This window comes from Branchiostoma lanceolatum, chromosome 10, assembly GCF_035083965.1.
Source record: "Branchiostoma lanceolatum isolate klBraLanc5 chromosome 10, klBraLanc5.hap2, whole genome shotgun sequence".
In the NCBI taxonomy this organism is placed as follows: Eukaryota; Metazoa; Chordata; class Leptocardii; order Amphioxiformes; family Branchiostomatidae; genus Branchiostoma; species Branchiostoma lanceolatum.
The window spans coordinates 8,812,078-8,825,203 of record NC_089731.1 but is presented as its reverse complement, the minus strand read 5'-3'; the positions used below and the strand labels follow the sequence as shown (position 1 = coordinate 8,825,203).

General features: G+C 41.7%; 2 protein-coding genes across 2 annotated transcripts; one reads left to right on the top strand and one right to left on the bottom strand.

Annotated features, from left to right (window-relative positions):
* Nucleotides 1–654: 654 nt before the first annotated feature.
* Nucleotides 655–3,456, bottom strand: LOC136444034 (carotenoid-cleaving dioxygenase, mitochondrial-like). The gene is made up of 2 exons (XM_066441443.1): nucleotides 3,316–3,456; nucleotides 655–3,091 (listed from the first exon to the last, which is right to left on the bottom strand). The coding sequence occupies exons 1-2, from the start codon at nucleotides 3,441–3,443 to the stop codon at nucleotides 1,858–1,860; spliced, it is 1,362 nt and encodes a 453-aa protein (XP_066297540.1). The 5' UTR covers nucleotides 3,444–3,456; the 3' UTR covers nucleotides 655–1,857.
* Nucleotides 3,457–6,586: 3,130 nt separating this feature from the next.
* Nucleotides 6,587–12,121, top strand: LOC136444013 (beta,beta-carotene 15,15'-dioxygenase-like). Its single transcript, XM_066441408.1, has 3 exons — nucleotides 6,587–6,799; nucleotides 7,488–7,633; nucleotides 10,144–12,121. The coding sequence occupies exons 1-3, from the start codon at nucleotides 6,626–6,628 to the stop codon at nucleotides 11,378–11,380; spliced, it is 1,557 nt and encodes a 518-aa protein (XP_066297505.1). The 5' UTR covers nucleotides 6,587–6,625; the 3' UTR covers nucleotides 11,381–12,121.
* Nucleotides 12,122–13,126: the final 1,005 nt, after the last annotated feature.

The window sequence follows — 13,126 nt, the reverse complement described above, 5'->3', positions numbered from 1 at the left end:
ACGTGTTTATCTGTTGTAGTTGCAGCAACCGGCAGCTGATCCTTGCAGACAGTGTGACAGCCGAGTGAATTGTTTACACACAGTTACCTCATGTTTTTCATAGCCTGGGTACCATCCTTCTAGTTAATGCACCGGTAATCAAGCGAACATGGAGAGCCAGGGGTATCTACGGAGGATAGCACCCAGCCTATGTTTTCCATATGTAACATTACTGATTACATTAAGAGATGCATTGGTCTGGCTAGTAGGAGGGTGTGGGGTTGGTGTTGGTGGCAAAAGAATTACATGTATTGCAAAATATAGACAGTTTTACTATTTTGTTTTTGTTTCGGCTTTGTAGGGATTGTTATGGATTTTGCGACTATTGATGGGTATGTACGTTTCCTCAGTAAATTTGCTCTCGCAAAATCTTGCAAGACATTTACGATCTTGTGTTAGCAGCTAACTTCTGTTTATATCTACTTGCTTTTGTATAGTTATACTGTATGAAGCGAGAGGTATCATAAATCCCTATAAATATATGGCATTATTGTACGCATAAAGGATGAGATGAATATGGCTGGAAAGAGAGTTTATACGTAGCAATTGAAAGATCTATAACGTTAAGAATAATTCCACGACTCTGCATTGTTTTACCGCGTCTATTTGTAGTGTGTTTATTATTGATGCTAAAGAAAGTCTGATCTGTCTAGTGCCCATGCAGACATGGCCAATTCGTACCACAGCTGTAAGAGAGCGCCACCCTGCAGGATGTTGCCAAATGGCAGGGCTGTCAGAGAGTTTTGGAGCTGGTGTGTTACACCGAAGGGCAGTTATACCAGTTATACAGACACAAATGTCAGTCTGATTCTCTGTAAGTTAAGATAGGAATTTTGTTTACACAGCATTATATAGATTTATCTATTCCATCTATTGGTTCGGCTGTGATACATATCCAACCAAGATAGCTCAACTAGCTAGCCACTGACTGTTGCAAATGTAGCATAGTTTTCAAAACCTTTAACAACGGTATACACATCCAAATGATAGTTTTTACGTATATGCACTCAAACCCAAACCACATTAATATTGACGTGTAAGACATCGCAGAAAAGTTCCCAGTCCTCACATAATCTTAAGGCTAATGTTTCCTTACTTTACTGACAGCTTTAACTTCAACCTTACTCATATTTGTAGGCTTTCTATAAGTCAAATTTCATGTGCTTCCCACACTATTAAAGCATTTTAAGAATGTTTTCAGCATGGTCGATATACATTGTAACATGATTTGATGAAGCCTAGTAATGATCTTTGGCTATTGTAAATACTCCCTTATACTGTTACATAGGTTGTGGATCACATCATATCATCATAAAGTCTTATTTCCCACACCAATTCTAACTTCAACATACGATTTGCTATATTATGGTTACAGAGGTTTTGAACTCCATCCATAGTCTTATTTGAACAATCCACGTGATAGCCATTGTATGCTAAAAATACATGTACATTTGTACCTTGACCGCACGCACACACGCACACATTTCGGCACAAACAATGCTTAACCGGTTCACGTAGAGTAATTTTGCAAATGATGGTATTACTTGCGATAATTTCCATTCACAATCTATGTTACCAATGGAGATGAATAGTTTGAATAATTTTCATTCCCGTAGCGATAGCTGGAATTTTTGACACTATATTAGGCGATGAAAATGGGGAATGATTAAAACTTCCATTCGTACGCGTGTGACGTTAAAGTTGTCATTGATATTTTCAATGCACAATGAGTTGCGCTGCATATTTCCAGTATTGTGGTCCCTTTGTCTATTTACAGGGATTTTACTGAGTAAATTCTATACTTCATATACCCTACTGTTAGGAGAAGAATCTGCCATGGAAGCCAAACGGAATGTAAGTTGGCATGTAAGCGGTGTTGATTTTCTTCATAGTTTTACCATCGAGGATGAGAAGATAGTTTTTCTCAAGGATTGCGTCAAAAACAGACGACAGAATAACACCATCATCTTCGTCCTTACCGTCCGGATTGGGAACAAAACTCGGTTCACTAGCGTGGTGATTCGGGTGGAACCAGACTTGGTCTTTCCCAGGGGCGCACAAGTTCTTTTTTACTATAGACAGCGAACCATTGACAGGGTTAGACGGAGAAAAGTCGAGGACGACGCCATACACGTAACAATAGTGTCGGGCTCGGTAATTTTCGTTGATAATCGGGACTTCGATTTGGTGAAGGAAGTCCTGCATGGGGTCTTTGCTGCGAAATGTTTTAGTCTCTACCGATTTATTTGCTAGATCGATGGTGTACCGATGAAACCTAGTTTGGGCAACACTTTGGTAAAGATCGGATTGATTTCGTAGCAAGGGGATTTTGTATTGTGTTAAGATAGAAATGCCATCATCTGAAGCACAGATGTCCACAATAATCTTCCCGTCGTCTGTTTCGTAAGCGTTTGCATGATGGGTAACAAAAATGGCGTCATGTTGAAGATATTCTACCTTCCCAGTTTTGATGTTCGCCACTACTATAGTTGTTTTCTCGTCAGGGAACCACTGCATTGCCTCGGCCACCTCGACTGTGGTTACCATTTTCTCCACGCTGACAATTGCGGGATGGGCAAAGAATATAACATAATTCTTAGTTAGACCGAAGCTATGCATGTAAGTTGATTTATCTGTCTGAAAGTTGGCTATGATTTCAAAAGAAGTAAGATTCATCATTCTCACTACATAGTACTGTTGTTTCTGGCCCGGTATCAAGCCCGGTGCCAATACATAGTTAATGCTGTTATTGGTACCAGGTTCTATAAGAGGGTGGGCACAGGATTGAACAAAATGTGACAGAAAATGTACCCCATCGATTGGAGGGATGGAAACTCCTGTAGTGACAAGAGTTTCCAGGTCAAACTTAGCGTAGACCCATTCGTCTGTCAGCGCGGCGTACTCGCTGTTTTTCCCGTGTCCGTACTTCCACACGTTGACATCGGTGTTGTCGAAGGGGTAGAGGAGCGCTTCCACCTTTTCAAGCTCGCTGAACTCAGGATCAACGCCAAGGAAAGTGAGCGAAGGGGCGTAACGATTGGCCTTCTTAGATCTGTCAGGAAAAAATATAGAGGTCACAATGTTGGTCAAAAATATCGTACACGGGCTCCTTTTTTTTCAAGAAAATCAAAGAATATTGTCAAAAATATCTATCGTTACACAACAGTAATGTCATTCTGATATTTGTTATTACAACTTTGATATCAGCACTTGTCACCGGGACATAGTATTTCAATTCCAAGATTACATTTTTTCTCCGATCCAATGACAACTTACCTCGTGTAGGAGCTGGATTTGAGGAAAGCTGAGGAGAAGTTTAAGCCGTGTTGCCCGATGGCTACGCTGTGCATCTTGGCAAAACCGTCGAAAACATGGATGACCGAACGGCCGCCAAGCTCGAACATCGCAGGAGCGTTACGAACCTAAAAGATGGGAAAATCAATGAGAATCTAGCTGCTTTTTACGTCACAAGGACGACGACGATAGAAATAGTGATATCTACGCAGTAACAACACTTAGTACATAATTGTGCATCAACCTTCATAAAGACACCATGCAGAATATGACATTGCAGATAAGCACGTACGCCATATAAGTTAACTAGATCTATGAAAATTTCGCGGTAGTTTCAAAGACATTCAAACTTCAGCCACATTCTACATAATCACCCCCGTATACGTGCAGCTCCTGGCCGCACGGTCCATGCAGCTCCAGACCGCACGTCCAGCTCCTGGCCGCAATACAGCAAAATCGTGTATGATAACTGAAGGTCAGGAGCTAGACCGTGCTGCCAGGAGCTGAGACTGTGCGGTCAGGAGCTGCACTAGTATACAGGGGTGATTATACGAAGTAGAATTGCAAAGAAATGAAAACGTTATCAAAATTGCCTTTCTGAAACCGAGAGGCATACCGTGATGCCATATAGTAATGCTTATTGAAGGTGAAGATAAGCGGTAGCATTTTGTACTTGCCAGCGTTCCCTCCAACCATTTCGGAACGGTGCCGTTAGAATCGTACTTCATCGGGATGTGTTGTAATTCTTCGACATTCGTCCGGAAGAGGTTTAACACGCCGTCGGGAGCCGAGGCGACGACCGACAACGTCAGGACGAGAAGGAAGCACACGCGGACCGCGTGAAACGCCATTGCTGAAGTCTTCTGAACGCTAGGAGACAGTGACCTCGTGAGTGGTTTAAGTTTAATCAATGTCTAATGAACTTTCGAACTCAGAACTTTGTGTTTCACGGCACCACTACTTAAAGACCCCAGTAAAACTATATAAATACGGGATAATGTAAACTATAGGCTTCAGTATGCGCCTGGCAGCCGTACAGTGCACATCAGTGGAGGCCTGCCTAAGAAATTGTACCATGTACAAGTTACTCTTCAAGTCATGTTTGAAATCTATAGATAACATATAAGAATTTGAAGTATGGCTACACATAAAGAAGTTAGCTTGAAGGACAGTTAGCCAAGAAATAAAGTAATGACAACACTGGCTTGCAATTTAGCTTTGAGACATTGGCTAGCAGTTATATGTACTGTTCTACAGAGCCCTATTCTATGCTGGTTACAACAACAAGAAGACGCAAAAAATCCCAAGTCATAATTCTAGAGACACAACTACCTAGGCTAATGTTGGGAAGACATTGGAAATTTATATCCATTTAGACACTCTAACACAACGTTGAGAGTTTGAAGATTTGAAGAAGGTTGACTTCCTCCAAACTGAAAGTTGTAGATAGCATTGTCTTCATTATCCAAGGGATCTTATCTGATTGAAACTTCCTTGGATTATGTGACTTTTTGATAGATATCTGGGCTATTCTGCATTGTTTGATACTGTTCATAGAAAAACCAGTACAGAAAATAAGTTTGAATTCTCTGACAGTTATTATGGTAATCTTTCCCTGCTATTGTCCCAGGCTGGCAGACATCTAATCCTTTTATGAATTTATGTGGTTATGGGGGATTAATCCAGCCCTCAACCTGCTAGGCAGCTCACAGTAGGAGCACTCCCTTTACAACTTCCCCAGGGCAAGGTTTTGGTTCCTTTAAGCTCTCGGCTTGGAGTTTTTGCACGATTTCGTAGACATGTAGTCCGACACCGTCAAAGTCTATGGGCCGTAGTACTTTGATAGACTGGCTATCGATTACCCCTGAATGTGTCATCAAAGATCCCAATGTTGATATATTTGTATAGTAGATATTCCATTTCTCTACTGAATTGAAATGGCAGCGATAGCTACGACCTACTTGTAGGCTACATACATTAAAGGATCACCAACTTGGATAAGATCTAAGTAATCGCATTGGACCAATAGCATGTAGTCGGACTCAGGAAACGGTCAAAGTGGACATTTTCTTTCTTGATATTTGAATGATCATTTCAATCTTTGGATTACATCTGCATACGCAAAACATCCCTAATTCGTAACTGTTTACATGCCTCTGCACTACTTTTGCGCCATAGATTTTGTGGTGAATGGCGACCTTTAGTCATAGTACGTCATTTGGTCATGTTATGTAATACATGTACTTTAAATGTTACAAGGCCGGAGCTAGGGGTCACCCATAGTTCAGGCCTTCAATAGGTCGGGAACCAAACATACAAGCACAAACCCATTTACCACAACGTGGAAATGAAAGCCTTGACTGGAATTATCATGGACTGCTTTTCTTGGTGATTGGGATCGTTCTGAGGACTGGATCCCACGCGCTTTGTCGATCTAGATACACGAATTGATTGTGATAAGCCAAGAGTTGCCTGTACAACAAAATGTGCAGCCTTTGTATAATGAAGCAGAGGAAGGCTCTTAATATTAGTACGAATTCAACTAAGTGAAATTATCGTCTCAATGAAAAATGGAGATATTATTTGTGTGTGTGTCTGTCTGTGTGTCGGTTTGTGTTTCCAGATTTTGTCAAGAACCTCTGGATGGATTATGATGATATTTGGTATGTGAGTAGGCGTCTTTGGTATGTGGGTAGGCGGTATGAGGGTCTTCACATGTTGGGAAGACGAAGGTCAAGGTCAATGTGTGTCCCCTGGTATGTGACCTTGGTACTGCAGCAAAACTTCCTTTTTGTATCTTTTGACCTACACATGCTATCGTTTTGATTTTAATTTGGTGGTAGAGAGTTTGTGATGTAAGGAAGAAGTGGTGTAGGTCTGCAGGGGCGTTTTTGTTAAAATCTTCGAAGTATGATAACTGAACAAAGAAACGACGGATTTCCATGATAATTCAGTATGCGGATAGCTTAGACAGAGATGTACGTATGCTAATCGAAACTTAATTTGCATAATTAATGAGGAAAAGCTATATTTGCAGTGTTTTTCATTATAGGACTCAAATCCATGGAACATACGTATTTTCTGGTAGATGGAACATTCACAGATGCCATTATGGAAATAAATTCTTTACTTGCATAATTAATGCAAAAATGGCATATTTCTTCTGAGTGGTAAATGATTGGACTGTGGACATTGTGACTTTTTGTAGGTCAGTCAAAGGTGTACATGACCAAAGTTCACTAGACCTCTGATGAGATCATCACTTTCCCCCGGAGCTCAGAAGGTTTCAGACATGGCGGTCTCCACGGTCCACCTGTGCTTCCTTCTCGCCGTGACGGTGTCGGCGGTCTCCGCGACACCCAAACATCTTATGGACCTCTTCACGACAAACTTGAAGGAACTTCAACACGTCCCCATGAAGTACGACTCCAACAACACCATCCCGAAATGGCTGGAAGGAACTCTAGTAAGTACTGAGAAAATGCCGCTTATCTTCAGAAAAGTACTTTTTTGTTGGATTCGTTTGCAATGTTTCAGAACGTCATATCAGCAAAACTTATACTTAAGATTTAGAACTGTCACCGAGAAAGATTACCCCTATAAAAGTACTGGTCATGTCAGCGGTCAGGTATTTTAGAGTCAGAGTGATGTTGATGATACGCAGTTGCCTGACTAAATCGCGCTCGTAGCGGCCGGCCCGACGGATACCGCTCTCTCGGGGAGGGGGTCACTAGTTAACCTCCGCTAGTGAGAGATGGTGTAAACACAGGCTAATATACGAATGATATGAACTAAATCAAGTTAATGCCCGATAGAAATTCCACATGCGATTAGGAGAAGGTTTGAAGTCAAACCACTTTTCCTGGGAAGGAAGGGGGGTAGGGGTGCGGTGAAGAGATCATTAGGTATGTACATAGGGCAAATTGATTTCACAATCCCCCACAGATATTTGCTTTTTGATGAGCTTGAAGCTGAAGCGTTTTGGTCGTCTTTTGCAACGCTGATTTGTAAAACAAATTTAGTTTTGATCGGCAATTTTTATTCTCATGGCGTCTCATCAAAGGTGTCCACACTTTTCTGTGACGCTTTGCTTTTGTTTGTGGCCACTGTAACTTGATAAACGACATGGTTTTCCTTAAACCCCCGTTCTTTAGGTTCGGAACGCTCCTGCGATGTTCGAGCTTGGCGGTCGTTCAGCCATTCACGTGTTTGACGGTTTTGCCAAGATCCACAGCATAGCCATCGGACAACAGGCCATCAACTTCTCTTCAGCCTTCCTGCAAACAAGCGCCTACACAAGGTCTGCTTTATTCTTTATGAAGCCAAAACAAGTACTGTAAATGCATTTAAGTTCGCGTGGTTCTTATTTAGCACTAAGACGAAAATGGCGTGTTTGCGGTGGTTTTAAGTTTGCGGCAGCGCTATAGTCACATACTGCTACAGTATAGGACAAAAATTTTCGCGGTGGTTTTAAGGGAGCGGTGAAACGGTCGCCGCGAAAACATAAACCACCGTGAACATTTCTGCATTTACACTATATCCTACTTTTGTCGCTGGCCGAAATAGTTCGATATTCTTAACTATTCTTTGGACTTTGGCTCTTGTCGTCTCTGAAGACGGTCGACAGCTTTCGGTCTATCTCTCAGCTTAGCAGTCAGTCACGATCACTCTGGGGGGGTCCTAGCTTTGCAGTGCCTCTCGTGACTTAGGAGACCAATTCTGGCACGGCAAATCCTGTTGCAGAAAGTGCAGTGAAAGACTTCACTGACGTTTATCCCCTCTGTTCTGTTTTTCCTTCTATGTCTAGCTTCCGATTCTCTCTTCTCACGGGCAGCCCTGTAGAGCTCCATGCCGCTGTGCACTGCTGCTCTCCATCTACATCTGTCTGCTGCTATATATTCCCAGTTGTCCTTGCAAGTAGAGAAATCTTGGAGCGTAGATTTGCAGATATCCTTGTACCTCAGCTTAGGTCTTCCCCTGGGGCGGCTCCCAGTAGAGATTTCACCATACAGTACTCTCTTTGGAAGTCTTGTGTCGTCCATCCGACTGACATGACCTAGCCAGCGCAGTCTATTTTTCCGTAAAATCTCGTACATAGATGGGATGTCTGCTTGCTCTAGCACCTCTTGGTTAGTAATTTTTAACTATTCTAGTATTGGTAATATTGTCAGCAACTAGAATGGCAACATTTTCGGGAAAATGCAGGATATTCCCCTCCCATTACCTACACCTCAAATATGACATCCTTAGCATTGAATGTAGGGGTATTATAAAGTTTCTGCATAAATTATACAAACGAGGCCCTCATTAGCATAATTTATGGCCAGGTTTTCAGACCTTTCCTAATGGTACCTACATCTCAAATATAACATCCGTAGCTTTCACGGTAAGGGAAATACAAGTTTATGCCTAGATTATGCACATGAGGTCCAGATTAGCATAATTTATGGCCAGGTGTATTCACCTTTCCTAAAGGTACCTACAACTCAAATATGACATCTGTAGCTTTTACGGTAAGGAGAATTCAAGTTACTGCATAAATTATGCAAATAAGGTCCTTATTAGCATAATTCATGGTCAGGTTTTCTGAACTTTCCTAATGGTACCTACACCTCAGATATGACATCCATAGCTTTAACGGTAAGGAAAATACAAGTGTATGCATAAATTATGCAAATTATGTCCTCATTAGCATAATTCATGGCCAGGTGTGTTCATCTTTCCTTAAAGTACCTACATCTCAAATATGACATCTGCAGCTTTTATGGTAAGGGAAATACAAGTTTCTGCATAATATATGCAAATGATGACCTCATTAGCATAATTCATGTCATGGTGATTTCAACTTTCCTAAAGGTACCCACATCTTGAAGATGACATCCGCAGCTTTGACGGTAAGGGAAATTCAACTTTATGCATAAATTATGCAAATGAGGTCCTCATTAGCATAATTTATGGCCAGGTGTGTTCACCTTTCCTTAAGGTACCTACATCTCAAATATGACATATGCAGCTTTTACGGTAAGGGAAATGCACGTTTCTGCATAAATTATGCAAATGAGGTCCTCATTAGCATAATTTATGTCCAGGTGCATTCACCTTTCCTAAAGGTACCCACATCTCAAAAGATGACATCCGCAGCTTTTACGGTAAAGGAAATACAATTGTATGCATAAATTATGGAAATGAGGTCCTCATTAGCATAATTTATGGCCAGGTGTGTTCACCTTTCCTATAGGTACCTACATCTCAAATATGACACCTGCAGCTTTTATGGTAAGGGAAATACAAGTTTATGCATAGATTATGCAAATTAGGTCCTCATTAACATAATTTATGTCCAGGTGTATTCACCTTTCCTATAGGTACCTACATCTCAAATATAACATCCGTACCATGTAACATAAGGAACAAATAACGTTTTGCAATACCATTAGTAGAGCTACATGTACCACCGCACATCTACTTGGTTTTTGGCAGAAGAAGAAGAAGAAGAAGAAGAAGAAAGAAGAAGAAGAAGAAGAACAGGCAAGCAAAAACAGTATATCCCCCTTCCCACTGGAAGGGGAATATAATTACGAATACAAGGCCGGGTACTCTAAGATAAGTGGTATTTTCAAATACATGCTAAGGTGTAATGCAAACGAAGATAGTAGGTTTATTTTCTACATGCTCATACAACGCAATGATGTCACATATTTGCTACCTGCATATCAATTTGAAGTAGAATAGGGGTTACTCAATTTGCTAATGCAAAAAGTGACCAGAAAACTGACTTGGGAGAACTTAATCTCTTACATTCTTCAACAGATCTAAGGCGGCCAAACGTTACGCCCCTGCCATCACCTTCTACGGCGTCGACCCGGGGTTTAACGCTGTTGAGAAGCTGGAAGCCTTCGAGTTCCCTTACGACAACACCGACGTGAACGTGTGGAAGTACGGGCACGGGGACAACAGCGTGTACGCCGCGCTCACCGACGCGTGGGTCTACGCTAAGTTTGACCTGGACAGTCTTGCCTCCCAAGGAGTTGATATTCCTCAAGTTAACGGCATACATTGGTCTCGTCTTGTCCAATCCTGTGCCCACCCTCTTGTCGAACCCGGTACAAATAATAGCATTAACTACTTAATGTTCCCTAGTTTGATTCCCGGTCAAAAACAGCAGTACTATGTAGTGAGAATTAAGGACCTGAACACTTTCGAAGTTTTGGCCAACTTCCAGTCAGAGAAGTCATCATACATGCATAGTTTTGCCCTGACTGAAAATTACGCAGTGTTTTTTGTTCAACCAGCTGTCTTTGACTTTATCAAAATGGTAAACACAGCAATGGTGGGGGATTCTATGGGGTGGTTTCCCGAGGATAAGACACAAGTCGTAGTGGCCAACCTCAAAACAGGAAAGATAGAAACAGTAGAAACCGACGCCATCTTTTACACGCACCACGCAAACGCTTACGAAACTGCCGATGGTAAGATCGTGGCCGACGTTTGCGCGTTTGAGGAGGGTGTGGCTGTTTTTGGTGACTATAAACTCCCTATGTTACGAAACCTAACCACTCTACACCAGAGGCCGTCCAAATCTAGGCTTTACCGTTACACTATTGATTTAGCAAACAAGTCCGTTCAAACTAAAACTTTCCGCAGTGACGACCCCATGCAGGACTATCTCCACAAAGTCGACGTTCCGATTATTAACGAAAACTACCGAGGCCGCCACTACTGTTACCTTTATGGCGTTGTGTTCGACTTTTCTCCGTCCAACGCTTTAAACGGTTCCTTTGCTTTGGTAAAAAAGAACCTGTGCACCCCCGGTAAAGATCTCTATTGGTATAAACCGACTCACTTCGTCAGTGAGCCGAGCGTCGTCGCCAATCCCGACGGGAAAGACGAAGATGACGTAGTCGTCCTGTCGGCTGTTTTCGACGCCGATCAGGGCAAAAGCTATCTCCTCATTCTCGATGGCAAAACCATGAAACCCATCAACAGTGCCTACATGCCAACATACATTCCGTTTGGCTTCCATGGCAAATTTTTCCCAAAAGAATAAGTGCTCCCTTTTGGAAGATTTAGCTCCTAACGTTTCGTTGTTACTCTCAAGATCACTAAGTTCATACATATTGTACGACTGTCAATTCTGTTTGCAAAATCTTGACAGAAATATGCTCTCATATATTTTTCCACAATGAAAGAATATGGCCCACTTGTGTAGAAGGGTTTACATAGAGATGGAACGGGGAAGTATGGCAGTCTCGATTAACTAATGAGGATGGCCCAGAGTTCACTGCGAAATATTGTGGCAAATGTGTTTTTTGCCTGTATTTTATTTTGTAGCCAACCAAGCCATATAATATGATTTAACAACCGTCCTTGTCCATACATGTAGTTTAGTAGGTTATGTACAGTTGTAAAGTACGCAGAAGTGTCGATGATGGCAGTTTGACAAATCCTCGTGAACTATAAGTAACCCCTAAGGTATGACCTTTGGCTATCGTGTACCGTTTGGTTGGTCACTTTATGTAAGACTTGGACGTTGATACCTTAGGGGTTACTTAGAGTTCACAAGGATTTGTCAAAATACCATCGTCGACACTTCTGCGTACTTTACATACAACCTATTAAACTACATGTATGAACAAGGACGGTTGTTAAAGCATGGCTTGGTTAACTCTATAAAGTAAAATGCAGGCAGAAAAATACATTTGCCACAACATTTCGCAGTGATGGCTTTATCTAAAAGTTTTGTATCACTTTTAGGGTGGTTTTAATAAACACTTTGTTTAAAGTATCAGCTACTGACTTATTTGTGGTTTCCTTATAACCTCCCTAAAAATGGGAGGTAAAGTTCTGGGCCTGTGTGTGCGCACGTGTGTGTGTGTATCCGGCGCAATATTTTAAGAGCCCCCGAATGCATTGCGATGATATTTGGTGTGTTTGTAGGTGTTGTAGACGCAAAGGTGATGAAGGTCGATTTCGGGCCTCTGGTGGCCGACCTTGCTACTGCCGCAGAACGGCAGGTTTTATATGTTTCTTGACGTGCTGTGGTCTTGATTGTTCTTGTACATGTGGATTGTTAAATTATTCATGGTGCGCTTGTGCATTTTTGAGAGACAGAAGGGGCCGACATGCTAGATCTAACCTCGTGCCTTTCCCATTGCTTATACAAGTTATAGGGCAGCTCTAAAACAATAATTTTGATATTCTCCAATAAGAGGTTGAGCTCCCGCAGGTTTTTGACGTTTTTTAGGCGTTTTTTATCGGGCTCCCTATTTTGTCAGCTTTTCTTTTGTTTGTATTTGGCTGGCGGTCAAAAGAAAAACTGATGAAATAGAAAGCCCGACTCAGTCGTATACAAAAAGTCCCAACCTAGCCCGAGCCTAACCTCTGCTTGGAGAATATATAATTTGAGACTGTCGGTCCATTCTGAGCTACTGATACAAGAGGTTGTATAGGTGATTTTGACAAACAAAAGGTTCTTCTCTCGCTCGTATGTGTCAGAATTAAAAACATCCCCAGACCCTACTGATCAACCAGAAAAAAATGTTTTACTTTTTGCTATAACAGATTTTAGGATTTAAAAAAAACACAATAACCACAAAAACGAGGGAACTCTAGATATTTCATTACCTCACAATCATCCAACCCCGTGTAAATGACGCTTGGTGTGTTTCAAATGTCTCCATGCATGTTTATGCAACGCGGTGTGATCTTTTACCTCCCCGCAAAGGGATGACCTAAATCCAAATGTTTTTCCGAGTATACGTTATTTTTGTTAGCTAAAGGGGTGAAGGACCCA